This window comes from Medicago sativa, chromosome 7 (genome assembly GCF_051527215.1).
Source record: "Medicago sativa cultivar Bolivia chromosome 7, Bolivia_mono, whole genome shotgun sequence".
NCBI lineage: Eukaryota > Viridiplantae > Streptophyta > Magnoliopsida > Fabales > Fabaceae > Medicago > Medicago sativa.
The window spans coordinates 69,272,509-69,284,099 of record NC_140755.1 but is presented as its reverse complement, the minus strand read 5'-3'; the positions used below and the strand labels follow the sequence as shown (position 1 = coordinate 69,284,099).

Here is an 11,591-nt window from a genome sequence, read left to right as displayed (position 1 = left end):
TCTTGGCCTTTTTACTCAAAGTCCATATTGAAAAAAAGAAATAGTTCTTAATAACATCAAATATCTGACTTGAAGGACCCGTTTTATTCGTAAGATATGATAAAATTATTATATCCTAGTTAATTCTTTGTAGGGTGCATCAACATGATATGATAAAATAAACTTATTATCAATCCTATTCAATTCACTCTTTCTTATTTCGATCCTTAATTTTTGATAGATTAGCAACCCGATAGGATTTGTAAAATCCATCAAAACACAGAAACACTTCCTGCCCATTCACTACTTCGCTCCTTCTTTGCAACTTCAATTGACATAATTCTGTTAAGACTGGTTATAAACTTGCTATGATGGAGTTGTTACATACTGATCGGTTCCATGTTGAAGGTGAGTGGCATAGAATTTGGAATGTGAATTCCCCTCACAAAGCACGTAATTTGTTATGGAGGATTTGCAGAGGGTGTGTTCCGACGCGTCTCCGACTACAATCACGGCATGTACAATGTGAGGTGATATGTCCCTGGTGTGATACGGCTGTTGAGGATGATTGGCATGCTTTTGTGGGCTGTACGGTGGCGCGTGAGATTTGGTATTGGGCAGGGCTTTCGACTGTGTTGCAACCGCAAGTTGGAACTATGATCAGTTTGGCAGATTTTGTTTTTGATATATGTCGTTCCGAAAGCCGAGACATTGCAGGTCGGGTGGCTTCACTTCTTTGGCAAATTTGGGCTTCACGTAATGATGTCATTTGGAATGCCGCTCATCATACTTCAACAAGCATTGGGAGGACGGAACTAGATGCATGGCAGCAATGGCAGGAGGTTCATAAACATCCCCCACAATCGGTTGTGCAACACGGGCAGAATAAAGTGCAAGGTAACAGCTCAGTTTGGGAGAAACCATGCGAGACATGGTTGAAGTGCAATGTGGATGCCGCGTTCCATGACCGTAACCATATTACATCTTTTGCGTGTTGTGTTAGAGACTCCCGCGGGCAATTTATTCGGGCTCAAACGAAATGGCAGCAGGCAGATATGACAGTTTTGGAGGGGGAGGCAGTAGCCTTACTCGAGGCTCTTCACTTTGCTGATGCGAACAGATGGGACGGGTTATCTTCGAGTCCGACTCATCTACTCTAGTGCAAGCTCTATCGTCTCCGAGCCATGGTGATTCAGAATTCTCTGCTATTGTTTCTAGTATTATTTATCAGTTATCTTTACATTCCAACTTCGAGGTGAAGTTTGTTAGGAGACAAACGAACATGGTTGCTCATAGTTTAGCTAGGGTGGCATGTGCTTGGGCTAGTCACCGTATTTTTTATTCTTATCCTTCTTGTATTGAACATTGGTTGATTAATGATAATAGTTAACTTTGTTTCGGTAAAAAAAAATTGACATAATTTTATGGCCTCTCATCTCCTTCTTCTCTCTCCTCGTTGCTTCCTCTATTCTCCTCCCTCTCTCTCTCAAATAACGTTATCAACCTTCTATCTCTTTACCATTTTTCTATCAATCGATTTGTACTCTCCCCTTTTGATTTTGGTTCAGTTTTCTTCTAATGCTCTTTTTCCAAAAAAAAATAACGATTAAAATGGAATCGTTTCTTGGTTGAGTTTTTTGTTTCCCCTGGCCCTTTGTAACAATTTTATTTTATTATTTCGTTGAGATTTGTTTGCCTTATACAATTTTTTTGTTACATTGTCTTATAGAGTTTGACCGTTGTTAGTTTTCATGTGTGTGATGGAAGAAAAAACATTAGTATTTTTTATATGTTTATTTATATGTGTATCTGTGAATCATCAACTTTGCCCTTGAATTTTTACGAATCGGACAAAATCGTCCCCCAATTATGCGAAATATCAAATTAGTCCCTGAATTCGTTAAACCTCCATCAATTTAGTCCCTCCGTCCAACCCCTCTGTTAGTGTGGTGATGAGGTGTCTTCCTGCATATGTGATGTGTTGTACACATGTCATCAAGGCATCCACGTGTACAAGGATCAAATTGATTGAAAAGCAACAAATTTCATTTTAACTTTTCACTTTCATTTTTTTCTTCTGTTTTTCCAATTTTACCCCTCTCTTACCCATTCGTTTACATCCTTGCATTTTCAAATTGCTTATATTGTCATACCACTGCTGTTGAAGACATAGGCACCAACAAAAATCCCTTTTGAAGCTTTGCCACCACATAATTGCAAAATTGCATACAATCAAAACTGTAGCATTCGAAATGTCATATGGAAAAGTCTATTGATGCACAAGATATTAAAAGTAAAACATTTTGCTTCCATAATATCCATTAAAACTGAAATACACCAAACACTCAAATTATATTATATGGGAGATGTTAGATCAAGAAAAGGAAACAACATGGACACATGACTTCTCCTTTGATTAAATTACTATGTTTATCATACTAGTACATTTAAGCTCCAAACTTGAAAAATATGAGTACGTATATCTTATTGTTACTTATTTTCCCCCATCTATGTCACCTTCAAAAGAAAATGCAGAAATGTTGTTGCTGAAAATGCTGGAAATGTTGTGCTAAGAAATGCAGAAAATGTTGGAAATGTTGTGCCAGAAAGTGCTGGAAATTTGTTGCAAATGCTCAAAATGTTGACATTGTTGTTGCAAATGAAGTAGTGCCTCGACAGGTATTACTCTTAAATTTTATGGTTCGATTTGCCAGAAGTGTAATAATTTAAGGACTGATTTGATTGAATATGTTATAATTTAGGGGTCCTGCACTAGTGAGGGGTCCTGCACCAGCACATCCAACTACTCCTGCGTTATTAGAGTACCATATCCAAGTTATGATCCATCCGGTTTGACTCAACCTAAATTCATGGAAAATGATGCTTGATGGAAACATATTTAAAATATGCTTTGGAAATGTGATATTTAGACTTGTTTGAATTATGCCTCATAGTTGAGTTTCTTTTCGCCTATGTAATATTTAAGACTTATGACTTGTTAATGCCCCATAGTTGGGTTGTTTTTGCCTATGTAATATTTTAGACTTATGACTTATGACTTTTGCCTATGCAATATTTCAAGATCAAGTTGTGTCTTATGACTTTTTTACTTTGTTCTGCACATATATGCTTCAAGGCTCAAATTGATATCTGATTAAATAATTCAAGGACTTATTTGATGGGTTTTTAATATAATGTAGGGATCGATTTGATAGTTAGTCAAATAATCAGGGTTTGAAGTTTTTTGAATTGGGGAAGAATGTTACCACTAATTATTGGAAGAAATTTTGGGGATTTTGGAGTGTAGATTACAAATTGTAAAATTAGGGTTCCAATTTTATATATTTGGGGAAAAAATAGCTGTTGAGGAAGAAAGAGCCATGGGGGAAGAAAGAGCAAACCATTTTCTGCAAATTAATCAATTTAGTCATTGTAAATTTTGGTCACTATGAGCCAAATTTGTCCATGCTTGTGTGGCATCTGACATGGAGACCTATGTGAGAGGTTAATGGCCACACCAGCACCGTTAACACCCAAATTGGACGAAGGGACTAAATTGATTGACATATGACAAATTCAGAGACTAATTTGATATTTCGCATAATCCGGAGACGATTTTGGCTGATCCTTACAAATTCAAGGACGAAGTTGATGATTCACTCTAAGTTTAAATGTGATCAAACTAAATGTGAGTCTTGAAACTGTATAATAACATAAAAAATATGGTGTGGTCTATTTAAAGAACGAAAAATCGGTGGGATGAATGGGAATGCTAAGGAGCTAATTTGGATGATGGTCTTACTATTATCTTTCTCTCATTTAGAATATTTTCTTAAATGTGTGAATAAACAAATGTGAAATTATTGTGGTGATGAATAGATTATAATTTAAGGGAAAGGTTAAATAGTGCCTTAGAGTATTGATTAAGAGAATAAAAATAGAAATATTGTATTGGAAACGGTGAAAAGTGGTAAATTAAACTTTTCAAAAGTTAAAAAATTATTGAGTCCAATGCAAGCTTACAACTTTTGATTTTCTTAATAAATGGTTAAGGACACTTGTTAGAAAAGGTATTTTTGTTTTCAAAGATGACAATCAGCTTCACAAAGGTGAATCCATTTCACCCCAGCTTCTACAACCAATTCAACGTTCACGGGTTTGTAATATTCTTTTCTCGAAAGATTATGCTTCCTCAACTTGGTGTTTGGATGAAATGGCTGCTATTGCTAATTGCCGAGATGAATTTATACAAACTATTTTCCCTATTTTTTATGATGTCGATCCATCTCATGTACGAAAACAGAATGGAGTGTATCAGAATGCCTTTGTTTTACACACTAAACGATTCAAACAGGATCTTCAAAAGGTTAATAGGTGGAAGAGAGCTATGAACTGTTTGGCAGGATTATCTGGCTGGGATGTCAGGCGTATGTAAGTATAGAAGTTGTTCTCTTCTCAATAAAGAAAAAAGTATAGAAGTTATTCTAATATGTGGTTATTCTTAGCAAGCATAACATACTAGTTCAAAAATCAAGCATTTTAAGCAAATTGTATTTCACTTGCCTTTGGCGTGGAAGTTCATTGCATATCACTCGCTATAGATTATCTAACCGTATATTTCAATGTTCTCCTTATTTTCGTTGATTAATAAGAATACTTTAGTGATTTTCTGTTTGACACATCTCTTTTTCAGGCGAGAATATGAAGCCATTGGAAATATTGTCCAGGCTGTAATAGAAAAGTTGGGTCATAAGTTCTCAGGGTTTGCTGAAGACCTTATCGGAATACAACCTCAAGTACAGGAATTAGAAAACCTTTTAGCACTAAGCTCAGAGAACGACCGTTGTCAAGTTTTAGGAATATGGGGGATGGATGGCATAGGAAAGACAACTATTGCTAGTGTCTTGTATGACACAATCCACTATCAATTTGATGTGTGTTGTTTCATTGGGAAAGTCAACAAAATTTACAGAGATGGTGGTGCTTTTGCTATACAGAAACAAATCCTCCAACAAACTCTAAAATAAAGAAAACTGGATGAATACAACCCTTCTGAAATATCTGGAATTATAACAAATAGGCTATACAACATGAAGCTCCTTCTAGTTCTAGATGACGTTGATCGATTTGAGCAGCTAGAGGAATTGCACATAAAGCCCAAATCGCTTTATGCAGGAAGTAGAATAATCATAACCACTAGGGATATGCATATCCTTAAATTGTATGGACCAAATAGAATTCACAAGATTGAATTGATGAATGATAATGATGCTTATCAACTTCTATACAGAAAAGCCTTCAAAAGTGATGATTCATGCAGTGATTGCGAAGAACTTATTCCTGAGGTACTAAAATACACTAAAGGTCTTCCATTGGCAATTATAGTAATGGGTTCTTTCTTGTATAATAGAAGTACCTCCCAATGGAGAGCTACCTTGGAAGGATTGGAGAATAATCTAGATAATGGAATTATGAAAGTGCTACAGTCAAGTTTTGAGGGATTAGATCTAAGAGAAAGAGAAATATTTTTGTATGTTGGTTGCTTCTTTAAAGGGGAGAGGGAGGATTATGTAAGGCGAATTCTAGATGCTTGTGGATTGCAGCCTGCTATTGGAATTCCGCGTATAGCTGAAAAGTTGTTCATAACTATTATAAATCAAGAAATTCATATGCATAAAATGTTGCAAGAGCTGGCTAAGCAAATTACTCGAGATCAACATCCAAAAGAGCCAACATTATGGAGTAGATTATGGCTTTACCATGATTTCTATCATGCCATGATTACAAAATCGGTAACATATATACTTCTAAACAGATTCTAGTTTTTGACTAAACGATCTAGTTAATTTTATAATATGCTTATTCTTTATTTTTCAGGAAGCAGTAAAAGCTAAAGTCATAGTTCTAAATAAAAAGGAGGATATCAACGAATTTAATCAGTTGAGAGCTGAAGATTTATCAAAAATGGAAAACTTGGAAGTACTCATATTGTATCATTCAAATTTTTCAGGGAGCCCCATATTTCTTTCTAATTCTATACGCTATGATTTGTGGAATGGTTACCCTTTCATGTCTTTGCCATCAAATTTTCAACCCCATCATCTTGTAGAATTGAATATGCCTGATAGCAACATTGAACAGCTATGGATAGGCATTCAGGTATTTATCTTAATCCAAAGTATAATGCAACACACATATAGTTGGGACTATGCAGTTAACAACCTACTTGAAGATTGATTACAAAAAAAAGGTTGGATTATTAAATCCGAACCACATACTAGACACATTGTCATTGTCATATTACACAAAATGACATTGCCCACATACACACTAGACACAAGAAACTTAATGCATATCCACCCAAATTCATCATTTTCACAAATTCCAACTTACAACTTCCAAAACACTTGAACTCCGCCTCAAGCAAGATTATCTTTGGGAACCACTTCAACAAACAAAACAGTAGGAGGATCATCTAAATCAAATATGAGCTTGTTACAGTCATGAAGCTGGCGATCTTTAACAAATTTGAACCGACCTCCTGCCAAGTATTTCTCATATGAGAAAGATACAAATATGAGAAATCCATGGCAAGAGGTTGGTTCAAATTTGTTAAAGATCGTCGGCTTCAAGAGGGTGACAAGCTGATATTTGATTTGGATGATCCTCATACTGTTTTGCTTGTTGAAGTGGTTCCCAAGGATAATCTTGCTTGAGGCGGAGTTCAAGTGTTTTGGAAGTTGGAATTGGTGAAAATGATGAATTTGGGTGGATATGCATTAAGTTTCTTATGTTTAGAGTGTATGTGGGCAATGTTATTTTGTGTTTAGTATGTGGTTTTGATTTAATAATCCAACCATTTTTTTAATCAATTTTCAAGTAGGTTGTTGACTGCATGGTCTCAGCTATATGTTTGTTGCAGTACATTTTTGGATTAAGTGTTGTGATTATTAAAAGTCAAAACCTTAATTTTATGTAATGACAATTTTTATTATTTTACTTTTTATGTTATGCTTTAGGCTAAGGCTACAATTTCGGTTTATGTGTATATAAAAAATATACTTGTTGGTAGTTGACCTTATCTCATCCATTAGAAATGTGAAAGGAAAGACATTGCTTGGCATTATTCATGTAGTAAGGCCAATAAGTTTGGGTCAAATTTAAAAACACACTACAAAATAGAGGTAACAATATCCGTTATATACCTTTGAACATTTATAATGCATATTTAGCATAAAAACTTCATTTTTAGAAAAACTATATTCATAGATTTTTTTTGGAATCTGAATTAGTTAACAAAGCTACTCATCGGCAAGAAGTTCACATATATGTAAACTATATAAAATAGAGTCCAAAAAGTTGTTATCAAAATAAACCTAAAAATGGTCGTGATCCAATACTAATGCAATACTAATGCAATTCTCATGACAATTATTTCAATCCCCAAGCAGAATATTTAAAATAGAAGGAAAAATATTGGTCATACTCATAGGTGTGATCATCTCCAACTATCCCTTGTCCCTCCAAATACAGTTCCAAAAAAGATAAAATAATACAAAAATTGCGGCCCAACAAAAACAGACTTGAAACAAAAGATTTGAATAATTCTAAGGTTGATACTTACATGATCTTAATAGTTTAATCCTCCACCATTTGCTATCCATTTACCCTTAGATGCAAAGAAAGAAACTATGAGAGAACACAATTGACAACAATATATGACTATTCAAATCTTGTAAGTTGGGTATCATTATCAAATTGAAAGAAGCTACAAATAATAGTGGTAGTTTATATTATGTCATATACTGCATATGAAATTGATCTCAAAGAAATAGTACTTAAATATTCTAATATGCTTTATCATGAAACAACTTTGAATACTAAAAATAACTTCATAGTGCTTATAAGAAGCTGATTTTGTCCTTAGAACACTTCACAAAAGAAATTAATAGGGTGAGAAAACTCGTCCTTTGCTAAATAAATAAATATCAGGACCAAAAATAAATTGATAAAATCTAGTCTCAAAGATAATTGACTTCATTAAGCAAAAAATAAATTGACAAATCTAGTCTAATAATCTAATAAATAATTGACCAGAAATTAGCAAACTTCTCAATGTCTTGTATGTATTAAGTATGAAAGCTAATCGACTTCATTATTGAGTTGTTGTTGTGTAGGACAAAGGATAAAAAAAAAATCAAACTAAGGAAATTATTAAAGCCACTTACTGGTAATTAAATCTATGCAAGCATATAATAATTCATTTGCATAGTATACTAATCAAAGTTCCAAGATTGCAGGTATACTTGCATAGTAATCACAATTAAACTTGGATTTTCAATTGGTAATTGCTATGCTCTGCCTCACGTAAATGTCACTTGCCCAATTTCATACATTTTATGCACCAACTTTTTCCATTATCTTTTAAACTGACTAAACTTAAATTCTACTACCACCCCAGCCAAGTAAACTTATAGAAATGAAGTAAACTTATATAGGAGCTTTGTTACTCAATCTTTTGAATTAGTACGTATACTTACCAATCATAGATCTATGTCAGATGTCAAACAAAAGCTAGCAGTTGCGGTAGTACTAAAACAAACAAAAAAAATGCATTTTCGATTACAAAATATTACACACCAACAATATTTTGGTAATGTCAAATTGTTGATTTATAGCTTTGTGCATCAGTCTATCTTAAACAGATAGAATACAATTCAACAATGTGGCACTTAAGTAAACAAAGATTTGAGCATGTAACAAAGAGAAAAAAAAAAATTCAAAGAAAGTGTTTTGACATGAAATCCCCTTTCAACCACAAATCAAGTTGTATAGATGAAACAACTGGTAAATATATGATTATACTTGGTAATGAAATTGTAGTAAGGATACAATACAAATAATAAAACAAATTTAGAAAAGCCAACTTAGCAAAATTCAGAACACAGTTCAATCTTAATTTACACACAATAGCAACATATAAAATATATTATCTTTCCATTAGAATTGAAAAGAAGAAGAAATGAACCTGTAACAAAAAAAAAAAAAAATCAACGTAGTGTTAGATCATTGTTATGAAAAATGAAAATGCAAATTCAGACACATTCAAGAAAATAAAGACGGAAGTAAATCTCAAGAAGAGACTTAAGTTTTCAAAAAGTGATTGCATTTTAATTTTGTTAAAAGCTTAGATTACATCCTCATCCCCTAAATTTGAAGTCCCATAAATCCATGAGTTTAGAATTTACTTTTTCAATTCATCTCTCATTCAATTCACCAGTCATATTAACTACATAGAGAACGGATCCTATTTGTTTGTGTGTTTAGAATTTACCTCTTCACCACTCATCATCAACATACTTTGAACCATTATCGAACTTCTCAATTTTTGAATTTAACTTTCATTTTCAAATCTTTGTTCTTCACCTGCACTTAGTAACAACAAAAGGGATTGTAAATGTCCCAATAAAATCAATCAATGTAAAGAAATAAATCCAAGACCAAAATTGCATGTTCAAATCTTTGTGGCCTAAAAGCTATCTCAATCCCACGAGTCATATCAAAATAGATGAACTTGCTGCAAAGAAATATCAAAATGATCAAATGGAATACCACAAAGAACTTAAAATTTGAATAAAACTTGTCATCATATATTTATTTAGTCAAATACCACCAGAACTTGAGATCAAAGCTAACAATATCATCCATTTTCTTATTGAGACATTTTCTCAAACACTTTATGAGTGCTCAATTTCACATAGAAAAATCAGATACAAAATCATGTCAAAATAAGACAAATTGAATAAAACATAAATACTCTTGTTAATCTAAACACAAAAATAAGACCAATATTCAAAACCAATTCCACAATTAATGAAAAACTTAAAAATATTATTGTTAACATAGATCTTGCTCGAATAAACTCTGAAATCTTTCAAAGACAAAAATGGATTTAGAATGATTACCTCCGTCGTGGTGCTCTTTTTCGAAAAATCTATGTCCCGATTGATTCTAATTCAGAATCGCATTTGGGTTGTGATTGACATCTGAACATGAAATTATTGAAATCGTGGTGGATATTGATTTATGATTTGAGAATGAAGAAACAATGAAGAGAAGAAGAGAGAAGATGAATCTACCCAAAAAAAAAAGAGAAGATGAAAAAGAGAGAGACTTAAAGATTGAATTTGTAGAGAGAGAAGAAGAAAGAGAGATTGAATTTGATGATTTGAATTTGAATTGAGTGACGTGGGTGTCAGAATTGTTTAATAGCTTGCGAAAATTTGAATTTGAATTGTTGTAAAGCCATTTTACTTGCTGCTTCAGAAGAGAAATTTTGGGATGAGAAATTTTGAACATGAAAGAAGGGAAAGCTTCCCCATTTGGTATTCTGCATTGAGAAATGCTTTATCAAGCGAAATTTTTCTTCCCAAATGCACAGCGAACAGGTTTTATTGGTTGGCTTCCCATGTATTGTGGCCATGGCCTGACGTGTGTATGCTTGGGATGTTCGCTATATAGCTTTTCGCTATATATAGCAATGTTGTTCTGCATTTATTGGTTAAGTCAAAAGGGTTGAAAAAGTTGGGTTTGGAGTGTTGGGCTTTCTTTCATATGGCTCATATTTTATATTGTTTTTTGTTTTTTTTTCTAAATAATGCACTCGAAAATGATGTTTATTGGAGAGAAATTAACACTTTCAAATTTGTATGCTCTAAATTGAATTGTGATGATTTGTTTATTGTGAAAATGTGAGAAATGTTATGGTTTTGTGGTCCTTATTACTAAATGTGATGATAAATTGTACTTCTAAAATGTGATGATTCGACATTGATAGCTTAGAATTTTGACACATTGGATTGGAGGCTTTAAACATGTTCCATGTTTGTATATTTTATATATATATAGGGTCAGGATCCGTTGACACCAGGTGTCAACGGATTCGTTGACACCAAATCTCAAGCGTTCACTACTCTTAATCCAAAGGCCAGAATTTATTCAATAAAATCATAAATATAAACATTCATTATTCCATATCTTACGCCTCTTCAAAAAAAAATTATTCCATATCTTACTTTTAAGTCTATTTATTATATTATCTCTCATCAATCTCATTCACATTCTTCTCTAAACCATCTTGTTTCCAGCCAATTTTTTTTTCTTCTTCCCCGTTCTTCCCTTTAACACCATGTTTCCATCATTTGACATTGTTAGATATGTTGATCTCATCAATCTCATGAATTTTTAGTTTAAAAAAAATACCATTAAAATAGATTGGATGTTGAATTGTGGCACACGATGTGTTAAGTTCAGATTCAAAAGGTTTATGTTTTTTAAAAAAAATCACATGCTAAGCTAGGTGGGATTTAGTATGGGAAAGGAGAGTTGTTTCCCACCATGGGAAAGTTGATATTTACCATTAGATCAGTGAGGAACATTGACTTTATCATGGTCTATCATCACCATATTTTTTCCTTTCTCTTTCACATTTTCTTGAACTTCCAGACCTAGATTTTCATCCAAAATGCATCAGGTGGAAACCTCTTGTTTGTTCTCTCGGCACAATTAAATTAAAACAACATCCTTCATGCCAATTTCTTCAAGCCAAATTC

The 11,591-nt window shown here is 33.3% G+C and overlaps 2 protein-coding genes and 1 long non-coding RNA gene across 4 annotated transcripts; 2 read left to right on the top strand and 1 right to left on the bottom strand.

Moving 5' to 3' along the window:
• Positions 1-350: 350 nt before the first annotated feature.
• On the top strand, positions 351-1,139 carry LOC146908048 (uncharacterized). Its single transcript, XM_085729216.1, has one exon. It carries the CDS (start codon positions 351-353, stop codon positions 1,137-1,139), a length of 789 nt encoding a protein of 262 aa, XP_085585342.1.
• Positions 1,140-4,038: 2,899 nt separating this feature from the next.
• Positions 4,039-6,283, top strand: LOC146908047 (disease resistance protein RPV1-like). Its single transcript, XM_085724464.1, has 2 exons — positions 4,039-5,771; positions 5,857-6,283. The coding sequence occupies exons 1-2, from the start codon at positions 5,070-5,072 to the stop codon at positions 6,214-6,216; spliced, it is 1,062 nt and encodes a 353-aa protein (XP_085580590.1). The 5' UTR covers positions 4,039-5,069; the 3' UTR covers positions 6,217-6,283.
• A 2,523-nt stretch (positions 6,284-8,806) lies between these two features.
• Positions 8,807-10,435, bottom strand: LOC146908046 (uncharacterized). 2 transcript variants are annotated; one of them, XR_015018117.1, is made up of 3 exons: positions 9,945-10,435; positions 9,314-9,556; positions 8,807-9,007 (listed from the first exon to the last, which is right to left on the bottom strand). It is a non-coding gene; the product is annotated as an uncharacterized LOC146908046 (long non-coding RNA). The 2 variants fall into 2 exon arrangements; XR_015018118.1 differs by having other exon boundaries at positions 9,314-9,405; positions 9,945-10,430.
• Between the last annotated feature and the right edge of the window lie 1,156 nt (positions 10,436-11,591).